This window comes from Tupaia chinensis, unplaced genomic scaffold (assembly GCF_000334495.1).
Source record: "Tupaia chinensis unplaced genomic scaffold, TupChi_1.0 Scaffold142285_1, whole genome shotgun sequence".
NCBI classification, from domain to species: Eukaryota; Metazoa; Chordata; class Mammalia; order Scandentia; family Tupaiidae; genus Tupaia; species Tupaia belangeri.
In genome coordinates, this window is record NW_006202134.1 from 639,153 (window position 1) to 650,992 (window position 11,840).

General features: G+C 36.9%; 1 protein-coding gene across 1 annotated transcript; it reads left to right on the forward strand.

Annotated features, from left to right (window-relative positions):
* Window positions 1-4,947: 4,947 nt before the first annotated feature.
* On the forward strand, window positions 4,948-5,954 carry LOC106733263 (olfactory receptor 7A10). The gene has a single exon (XM_027766311.1). It carries the CDS (start codon window positions 4,959-4,961, stop codon window positions 5,895-5,897), a length of 939 nt encoding a protein of 312 aa, XP_027622112.1. The 5' UTR covers window positions 4,948-4,958; the 3' UTR covers window positions 5,898-5,954.
* Window positions 5,955-11,840: the final 5,886 nt, after the last annotated feature.

An 11,840-nucleotide genomic window follows, 5' to 3' on the forward strand; every position in this document is an offset into this window, starting at 1 on the left:
GAGATATTCTGGTCTAGGCAGTCTCTCAGCCTCCCCAGTGTTAACATTCTAGTTGGATGATTGGTGTGAGCTTTGCTTTGCATTTTAATGTGTCAAGCAGTATACCTGGCTCAACCTACCAAGTACTACAGTAGCACCTCCCAGTTATCACAATGGAGATTTCCCAAGGCAATTTCTAGTGTCTCCTAGAGGCATAATCACCCGGTTGGAGGACCACTGAATTGAAGCAGAAGGCCTATAAATATTTTGGCGAGACTCTCATCAAACCTCATCCCTTACTTAGTTCATTACTTTCTTCAGATTAGTCAACCCTTTTGAGTCTCATTTCTGCAATTGTAGAATGAGTTCCTAATAGTACTAAAGTCATTTAAAATTTAAATTATATGACCCATATAACATTCTTGTTTTAAGTTTGGTTTTATTTAGCTATAGGGTATACACATTCATTTCAGAAGGACAGAGAGAGTCATAGATACATAGAAAATGAGAAATCACCTCTCATATTAATATCCTTCTTCATCAATTCTTTTCTCAAGATTTTGGGCATGAATACAGAAACAACTAGCATCTTTTTCTAAGCCAAAGGGTCTGGGACTTGAACTGCAGTCAGCCATGTGGGAACCAGCCTCCTTAACCACCACACTACCTAGCTATTCCAATTCGTATAACAGTCTAACATCAGTATATGGGACATAAATGTTCTAAGCATATCTCTTGTAATTACCAAATGTTTCACAAACGGAGGACTTAATGACCACTATTAAGTTGTGTTATATGCTGAAGCTTCTAGTTGTTTTGTCATAGCATCATGAAGTCCAGGTTGTTATAAGTACTCAAGGTTGTATAGCAGATGAACATTCTCTGCCTTGATGAAAAAGAATAGCAATTTTCTGAAGATATCAGGAACCGTAGCCACACAACAATTCAATGCTTTGGTCTTCAAAGAGAAATATGAAAGACAGATGCCTCAGGTTCTGGGGGAAATTTTGATTTTACAGAACTATTAATAAGATGAGAACTCTTTAGACAACAGTCTCCAGAGAAGAAACAATAAAGACTCCATTTAAGTGATGTCTAACCTGGTCTTTGGGGAACAGAGAATCAGTAGGAAAAAATTTTCTTTCCAGCCTGACTGTGTCCCCCAGGGAAATCAGGTGCTCAGGGATTGTGCTAACAACAGGAAAATGTGCCAAATGAGCAGATATAGGCAGATGTAAGGATATTTTTTGGTTATTGTTCATCAGAGGGTGCAACCTTAGCTTGGCTAGAGCATTGATGCTTGACAGTTTGCTGCTATCTTGTCTAGAGACCGCACTTCAGTCTCCATCATAAACCATCCAGGGAGGAGTTCATAGCCTCACATAGAGTCCTTCCTGTCAGAGAGGGCATCCAGGTGAGTCTTAGAGCCTTGTAAGGACTGAAGAAAAGATTTACAGAAAATGAAGTTGAGGGACCAGCAATTAGTGTAATGGCTATGTGGCTGAACTCCCATGTAGTCAACCGTGGTTCAAGTCCCAGACCCGGTGGCTTAAACTCACGCCGGGTGTGTGTGTGTGCATGCCCAAGATCCCGAGAGAAGAATGGAGGAGAAGGGATTACAACGTGGCCATCTGCCCTGGGGGGTGATTTCTCACTTTCTGTCTATCTCTCTGTCTTTTTGGCTAGCACACATGCCCTATAGTAAAAACCTCCCTTCCCCCAATAAAAAAAGAAAAGAAAATGAAATTGATAATGTTTACCTGATGTCACTTCAGAGACCAATCTGCTTTCCCCAGAGTCAAGAAATTACTGTGCTTATTTCTCTGGCCAATGCATTAACTGGTAATTAATTGATTTTATATGTTAAAAAGTTAAGTGTTGGGACGTTCAGGTAGTGTGGAGGTTAAGGTAGCTGGATCTCACATGATCAAACGAGCAGTTTGATTTTCAAATCTGGCATCTTAAATCATGCTAGATGCATGTGCATGTGTGCTCAAAATCCCACGAAGAGTCTGGAGAAGACAGGACTGCAGTGTGACTATCCTCCCTAGAGAATGATTTCTCATTTCCCCTCTTTCTCTCTCTCTTTAGGAAGCTCACATGCCCTCTAGCTAAACAAAACAAAAGAATCTTTAATCTCTGAAATGCATGGATTTTTGTTGACAATTAAATAATAAGAATATAATGTTTAGCAGGTGATGTAGTGGTTAAGGCACTGGAATTCTGCATAGCTGACCATGGTTCAAGTCCTGGACACAGTGACTTGAGAATCACACCAGAGGCATATGCATTCTTGCCCCAAATTCTAGGAGGTGAACGAAGGAGAAAGGATTGTGGTGTGGCCATCTCACCTGGTGGCTGATTTGTGACTTTCCCTTTTCTTTTGGTCCTTTTCCAGTGGACAAGTGTACACACTCTATAGAGAAAAACTTAACATTCCCACTGACAGTGTAGGAGAGTTTTCTTTTCTCCACAGTCTTGCCAGCAATTTTCATTTTTTTTTTATCTTTTCCATTATGACCAGAGTTAGGTAGTATCTCATTGTGGTTTTGATTTGCATTTACGTTATGATAAGGGATGTTGAGTATTTCATACACTTTTTGGCTTTTCATAAGTGTTCCTTAGAGAATTGATATAAAAGCATGGAAAACAGTAGCAGATGCTAGAGACAGTGTGGGGAGAGGGTGGGAAATGTGGGAGAGACAAAAGAAGGTAATCAAGGGGGAAAAAGAAGAAAAAACCTTAAGAACAAAAAGAAATTGTAGCATTAATTGGATGAGACTGAAGAGGAAATAGGAGGAATAAAGTCATTCCATTAAAATTAGAACATGTCCATTGAGATTTGCAGAAAAGGAATAGGAAATTTGTGTATTTGTTGTGGAAGGATGTGCACTGAAGTGTGGGCATTTTTGTTGAACTTTTAAGATGAACTTTATTTGAGCATATTTCCGTATTCATTACAAAGATCAGAAAGAAATGCTTTTAAATAGTCCCTTGTCCTAGCAGTTCCTGACAGACATTACCCAATACCTTCTCTCCTTTGAGGCATACAAATTAAAAATAAATTAGTTTGATTTGACAAATCAGAGGGGAGAGCTAAAGAGTTTTATATTGCATTGCATTAATTTCATTAGGAGAACTGAGGCTGAATTTATCTTGGCCTTTGCTAGTTCTTTTATTTGTGTGTGTGTGCAAATCTCTAAGTTTTTCTTTCTTTCTTTCTCTTTCTCTCTCTTTCTTTTTTCTTTCTTTATTTCTTTTTTCTTTTTTCCCCTCTTTCTTTCTTACTTGGGGCATCAAGAACATTTCACCAGTGTTAACATCTGATAGAGCTGATGAGGTCCTCTTTATTCTAATCTCTCTGGACCATCTGGGTCTATCAGATCTGTTTGCCACTCAGCCCATTGCCTTCACCTCTCTCTTCTTAGCAGATTCTTTAATGTTTCTTTAAATTTGAAACACAGAATGGCCACTTAAACTCCTGGGACCAGCAGTTGGCATAATGGCTATGTCACTAGATTCCCATGTAGTTGATCGCTGTTAGAGTCCTGAGCCTAGTGGCTTAAACTCATGCTGGGCACATGTGCGTGTGTGCCCAAGATCCCGAGAGGAGAATGGAGAAGGGATTGTGGTGTGGACATCCCCCCTGGGGGTGATTACTCACTTCTGTCTCTCTGTCTCTTTCTGGCGAGTGCACAAGCCCTATAACAAAAACCTCTCTCTCTAAAAAAAAATGTAACTCCTGTGCCAGCAAGTGGCATGGTAGTTAAGGGCACTGAACTCCCACATGGTTGATGTTGGTTTGAGTCCTAGATTTGGTGGCTTGCTTTCTCACTTTCCCTCTCTGTTTTTATCTCTCTCTCACTCTGTCCTTCTCTGGTCAAATTTAAATAAATAAATAAATAAAGTTAAAATAATAAAAATAATTCTTTAAAAAATGCAACTCCTACCTATTGTGTCCATGGGAAGCTTGCCAAATAAAATCTTGCTGCTGTGAACATGTTTTCACATGGCGACATACATGAAGGGTAAAACAGCATGTTAATAAGGAACCGTCAGCATCTTCAAGTTTCTCCATAATCAGGTCCTCCAGTTCCTCAACATCCCCTGATAATTCATTTTCTCCCTCTTTCTCCTTTCTTCTGCAAGTCATTAACTTCCCTTGCAGCTTCAGTCCTATCTTCCTCTGGGACTGTTACAGGTCATCTTCTTTTCCACTTGTGTTGTCCACTGCCAGGAAAAATCACCCATGCACACTATCTCCTATCTACATATTTTCATGTTCCTAGAAAAACTTGCTAATATCTGATACATTACATGATCTTTTAAAAAAAGTATGGGGAAAATTTTATTTAGCACTGAGAGGCTTTGTATTCACAGTATATGTACCTTTGGTACAAAAAAATACAACTAAAGTTTTGCAAATTACTTAATAATATAAATATTTAGTTTGATTGTTATGAGGCTTTCAGACATTAAATGTGAAAAACTTAATGGTTATCAGGATTTGCATACATGATCACAATCAAAATGGTAATATAAACCAAAGAATAAAGCTTAACACCTTTGAAAACATAATAAATTGCAATTTCTAGTGAAACATTTATTTTTATCCTATTATCAGCTCATATTTCCTATTCGTCAATGGATTTTGAGTATTTTAGTTTCTCAAAGTCTTATACTCATTTCCCAGTCATTGTCTGGAACATGGGATAAATTACATTACTCAAACGAGTGCAAGAATTTCTCACTAAAACTATGGAATTTATAACCTCTTGAAGAAAGTTTAAGATTGGGACAGGAATTCCTAATTGGAGATAGCTCAAAGGGAGGGTTATAGGAAAGGGAGAAATACCATACATGATATATGTAGATTAGTTTATTCACTGAAAAACATAAATTGTAATATTTTATTATAACTCTTTTGACTGAAAATTAGTTATTTTATCTTTCTATTTCCTGAAAGTCATCTCTACCACATGGAACCAAGAAATGAGACAAGTATTTTGGAATTTCTTCTTTTGGGATTATCGGAAGAACCAGAATTGCAGCCCCTCATATTTGGGCTTTTCCTTTCCATGTACCTGATCACTGTGATTGGAAACCTGCTCATCATCTTAGCCACCATCTCAGACTCCCACCTGCACACCCCCATGTACTTCTTCCTCTCCAACTTGTCCCTTGTAGACATCTGTTTCACCTCCACCACTGTTCCAAAGATGCTGGTGAACATCCAGAAACAGACCAAGGTCATAACCTATGTAGGCTGCATCACCCAGATGTACTTTTTTTCATTCTTTATAGTGTTGGATGACTTCCTCCTGACTGTGATGGCCTATGACCGGTTTGTGGCCATCTGTCACCCCCTGAACTACACAGTCATCATGAATCCCCATCTCTGTGTGTTGCTAGCTCTGGCATCCTGGATCCTGACTGCCCTGCAGTCCTTGTTACAAAGCTCAATGGCGTTGAGGTTGTCCTTCTGTGAACACACCAAAATTCCCCATTTTTTCTGTGAACTTAATTTGGTGGTCCACCTTGCTTGTTCTGATCCCTTTTTAAATGATATTGTCATGTATTTGGGGGCCATATTACTGGGTGGTGGCACCCTCATTGGGATTCTTTACTCTTATTTTAAGATTGTTTCCTCCATACGTAAAATCTCATCAGCTCAAGGGAAGTACAAAGCATTTTCCACTTGTGCCTCTCACCTCTCAGTTGTCTCCTTATTTTATTGTACATGTCTAGGAGTGTATCTTAGTGCAGCTGATAATCAAAATTCCCACTCAAGTGCAACAGCCTCTGTGATGTACACTGTGGTCACACCCATGCTGAACCCCTTCATCTACAGTCTGAGGAATAAAGACATAAAGAGGGCTCTGGGAAGACTCATCGGGAAGAAAACTATCATAGAATAAATTGTCATGGTGCCAAATAAGTGTTCTTGTTAGTAGCGTTCAGAGCATTAGACCCAGAAATGGTGATAATTTGATCCTATTATGAAAGTAGAACTTTTTCCTTCTAATGTTCTTCAGTAACTTCTGTAACTTTGATTTCAACCTCTCTATACAATGAAAGAGCATCATTTTATTAAGCTTTGTGCTCTGATAGTAAGATTTTTTCTTTGTTCATTTTTGTATTTTCATAAGATTATCCTAACCATAGATCAGGAATACTTGGAAATATCTTCATTTCACGGGGAAACATGGACTTCACAGAATAATTTCTTCTCAAATGGCATGTGCCAAGTACTTTTAAATTTTTTTCTATTTAAAATAATTCTGTTTTGTACGTCTGTTACACGAACAAAAGAAGTACACTTGGGAGGGAATTAAGTAGAAAAAGAAGCAAGGCATTTGAGGGACACAAAAATGGAAAATTATCTGATGATGATAATGTGAATGGTAATGTTTTGATTGGTCTAATATACACTGTATTCATGCTGGAAAATTCATTTTTATGATTTAATTATAGACAATTATTGTATGCTAAAAATAATAAAATAAATAAAAATAATTATGAAAGAAATACAATTTTTTGTGTGTGTGTAAAGAAAGTGCACTTGGTGTGACCAGCAAATGGCATAATGCCTATGTCTTTAGGCTCTAATGTGGTCAACTATGGTTCTAGTCCTGGACCTAGCACCTTAAAACTCATGCTAGATGTGTGTGCATGCATGCCCAAAATCCTGAGAGGACAATGGAGGAGAAGGGATTGTGGCATGGCCACCCCTCCTTGAGGGTGATTTCTTTCGTTCTGTCTCTCTGGCAAGCACAAGTGTGCTATAGCAAAAATATCTCTCTAATATATATATATATATTTTTTCCTTGACAACTATTGTCAATTATGTGATTGTATAATACAAAAAAATCTGACATCACAATCTTCCAGTCTTGTATCCAACATTCTTTGTACTATAACTACCTTAATTTTTCCTAATTTATAGTTCAACACACCAATTTTGTTTATAACTTTCCATTGTGTTTTCTTCTCATATTTATGATTCTATTTCTTTAATCCAATGTCCACAGTGTCTACAAAGTAATTGGCAAAAATTTCTATAGTGTCAAGAGAACACATCCTTAGATTTCCTCTTCTTTAACCTCTCCTTTGTCCTGTGTTTCACTTCTTCCACCCTCCTAAAGATGCTATTGAATGTACTGTCACAGAGCAAAACCCTAAATTATGAAGGCTGCATCATCAATATGTACTTTTTTGTACTCATTTGGGGTTGGATGACTTTCTCTTCACCATGATGCCCTATGAACACTTTGGGGCCATCTGTTACCCACTGCATTATACAGTCACCATGAATCCTCACCTATGGGGACTGTGGGTTCAGTTTTCTCTGCTCATGAGTGTCCTGTCTTTGTCATTACTTAACTTAATGGTTTTGTGGCTGTTTTTCTTTACTAATTTAGAAAGCTCTCATTTCTGTGAATTTATATGGTCCACATTGCCTGTTTAAACACTTGTGTTTTTTTTTTTTTTGGAGAGGTTTTTGCTATAGGGCGTGTGTGCTTGCCAGAAAGACAGAGAGAGACAGAGAGATAGAAAGCAAGAAATCACCCCCAGGGGGGGTGGCCACACCACAATCCCTTCTCCTCCATTCTCCTCTTGGGATCTTGGGCACGCACGCACACGCGCCCGGCGTGAGTTTAAGCCCCCGGGTTCGGGATGTGAACCATGGTCAACTACGTGGGAGTCCAACGACATATCCATTACACTAACTGCTGGTCCCCGACACTTGTGTATTTTTTTTTTAATTTTCCATAGGGCACATTTGCTTACTGAAGAGAAACAGAGAGAGACACAGAGAGAAAAAGTGAAAAATCACCCCCTGAGGCTACAGTCACTTCACAAAATCTCTTCTCCATTCTCCCCTCAGGATTTTGGGCATATGTGCACATGTGTACATAAATCTGGCACTATTTTCAAGCTGGTAGCTCCAGGACTTAACTGTGGTTAGCCATGTGTGAGTCCAGTGCTAAACCACTATACCACCAGCTGGGCCCTGGACACCTCTCTTAATGACATGATGAGTTTTGCATCTATGTAGATGGGGGGGTGAAATAGTTTCTGGGATCCTTTATTCTTACACTAATTTAGTTTCCTCCATATGTGTAATCTCATCAGCTTGCAAGAAGTATAAAACCTTTTACACCTGTGCCTCACAAATAAGGTATGTCTCCTTATTTTATTATAAATATATTTATAGTATTTTATAATAAAATAGTGAGAGGGAGAGATAAAGCTAGAAGGCATCCACGAAGGGAGATAGCCATGCCTCAATGCCTTCTCTTTATTCTCCTCTTGGAATTTTGGACATGTTTGAACATGTGCCCAGTGTTTTTTAGGTCATCTGGTCTGGAACTTGAACTGCATAGTCAGTCATGTGGGACACAGCCACCTTAATGGCACTTACCTTGTATTTTGATGGGTAATCTTAGTCCTATGGGATAAACTGCATTTGGCAACTGTAAGATTATTGATACAATTTAATTGTCAATAAATATCTGAATCATGGTGTTTTCCTTTTGCAACCATCATTCACATTTACATCACAACGTTGACTGGTCTTCCTGATAATGTAGACTTTAACACACTGGTGTGTTTATAGCTGTTTGTGGGAATTTGCAATCCCAAAGTAGCTCTTTTTCAGTTTAATATCTACAGTGTCTATAGTATCCCTTGCCAAGAAGTAGGACAACAAAATTAGTTTACTGAATACATATTCTGAGTGGAGTCTACATATATATGTATTAATAAATTGACAATATAATCTGAGAATCAGAGATGATCACGAATATGACAGGATAACATTTTCAGTGATATACTGCATTACTCTGGGGGATTTGTTCATGATGAGATACATCTACCCATTGAAGTCTGGAGTATTGCTATCCACTTGTAAGTTTATTCATTGGAAGAAATTTTTGATGTCATAGTCTATGTTATTTCATTGTATCATCTTGCTATTTCTGCTAAAACATTTCCAATTCTGGCTACTAATAGGACTATTTTCATTTTTTCTAACAAACAAACAATTTTAAAGTGTAAAACTCTTTTTTCAAAACATTAAAATGTAATATCTGTATTTATTACATCGATTTCACCATATCTTTATAATCCAAGATATCTTCATCATCAATTTCTTCATATCTTTTATGTTCAAAGGTCTCTTTAATCTTTTCATTCAAAAGATGTTTTACATAGAATTTGAATTTCTAGTATTTCTTCTAGAATAGACACTTTAGATTCAGGGTCACAAGGCATACCTCCAAAAATATACAAGAAAGCTGCAAACATTACTAGAATATGGAATTAAAATATAAGCTTATATTGATGTAGAAAATAGTTGAAATTCAAGTATATATATTTTTCATAATATCGATTTTCTATCAACTTTTTGAAGAACCTTAATGTATGTCCTTTTACCATTTTCTGGTTACCTAAAAAGAATACCATTGTCTTTTATAATACAGTTATCTAAAATTAATATATTCTTCCTAACTGAAATATTATCAAGACACAAATCCAGGAATAGAAAAGTACAGTTTCCCTAAAGCCAATGATAGAGCTAATAAATGCACATTTCTCTTCTACCTGGGGAAGAAATAGACAAGCAATGATTCTATATTTCTCTTGATAATAGCTATTAATGAGTTATACACCATAGACTTGCAACAAAGAAGTCATGTATTCTTTGAAGAGTTGGAAGCATTTCTTTTTTTTAAGAATTATTTATTTAATTTTATTTATTCACTCATTTATTTTTTTTTTAATTTGAGAGAGAGAGAGAGAGAGAAAACAAGATGCCAGGTCTGAAACTTGAACAATGGTCTGCCATGTGGGAGTGTCCAGCACCTTAACCACCCCACACCACCTGCGGGTCCCCAAGTTGGAAGCATTTCTACAAGAGTTGGAAAAATAATTATATGCCCCAAGAAACAGCAGATTTATAGATATTGTAATAGTAGAACACAGAAAAGCTTAAAGGAGTAAAACTTTCTAATGTGGCTGTCTGGAGTCATCCTGAGAACACCAAAGACAGTGTTCCTGAAACAATGAAGCATAGATTGGGGGTCTCACAAGAACTCAATCCATGTATAGAGCTCTGGGTGGATGACTTTTCCCTTTAAGCATCATCCCTTGTAGTCTCTCAGGAGCAAAGCGATGTTAGATTCATTTGTTAGATTCATTCATATCTAAGAAACCTTTCTGAGGTCACAAAGACCTTAGCCTATCAGGAATTGAGACATAATCACAATACTTGCTACCGACTGAACATCTGTTTTACGCCAGATAATTTAAAATACTGTTTATTTCTCATATAAGCTGCCAAAAGTAGGTGATATTTCTTTCTTTCTTTTTAAAATTTTTTTCAGTGAGGTATATGGAAATTCATATCTAGGAAATAGAAGATCATGAAACATATAGATTTAACATAAGAAGATCCTCTCCAAGGAACAAAATGGCCAACATGATACAAATTAAATACAGAGATTTTATTCTAAGAATAGAATCAATGAGGAAAAGAAAGAAGCAAATCATTTAATGGACATAAACATGGAAAATTATCTATTGATGATAACTTGTATTATAATATCTTTTTTTTTAGTTAATCAATAGAACATATATTTACACACACATAAATATCTGGTTAGGAAGACAGGCTTATTTACAATGAGATATTTAAAATGAGGAAACTTGTAAAATTAAGGTAATTTTCTTATAAAACATTTAAAAACTCATACACTACAATGGGTACCACTGTTTACAGCAATATTTAAGGGGAGAAAACAACACTTATTTAGGGACAGATGTACCACAAGGTACAGGTTTTACAATATCAGTGCAATAAATTCACAAAACTATATTACAGTTAGTTCATAAGTTTAAGAATCATTCCCAAATATGTCATATTTTTGGACCTCAGAGGTTCATTACTACATATTTCAACTACTATAAATTTCTAGCTACTGAGAGGGAAAGAAAGATAACAAGAAGTTTTCCAAGGAGTTACAAAATCAACATAGATCAGAGGCCAACTATCATCTACAAATCTGCTCTCACTAACAGCACTTAGAATTTTCAGGAAATTTGTGCAAGATCTAAAAGAGGAATTTCACACTTTACAAAAGAATTAGATGGAACTGTTAGAGATGAAGGCTATAATACAAGAAGTCAAAATCTCCCTTGAAAGTATTAAAAGCAGACTAGATCATACAGAAAATAGAATCTCAGATGTAGAAGAGAAAATGGCTGGCCTAGAAAAATCCACCATGAAGACTGAGAAAATGGCCCCAAAATTTGAGAATAATATGCGAGAAGTACTAGATACAATGAAACGTCCAAACATCCAGATAATAGGCATCCCAGGAGGTGAAGAGACTCATAAGGGCATTGATAATCTATTCCATGAAAACCTGCAAGAAAAATTTCCAAACCTGGAGAGGCACTGAAAGATTCAGTCCCAAGAAGTACAGAGGACCCCAAATAAACCCAACCCAAGAAGATCTTCTCCAAGACACATTATAGCCAGATTGACCAAAACCACAGACAAAGACAAGATACTAAGACTGGCAAGAGAAAAACTGCAAGTTACCTACAAAGGGTATCCCATCAGACTAATGACAGACCTCTCATCAGAAACAATGCGAGGAAAGAATGGGAAAATATATTCAAAGTATTAAGGGAAAAGCAATTTCAACTGACAATTCTGTACCCAGCAAGGTTATCATTTATTTGGGAAGAAAAGACATGAACTTTCCCAGATAAACAAAACCTGAAAGAATTTACCAGCACCAGACCAGATCTCCAAGAAGTTCTTAAGGAAGTGCTATGTCAGTAAAATTAAA

Coding starts and splice junctions, on each gene's coding strand:
- LOC106733263 (XM_027766311.1), top strand. CDS start 4,959: ATGGAACCAAGAAATGAGACAAGTATTTTGGAATTTCTTCTTTTGGGA.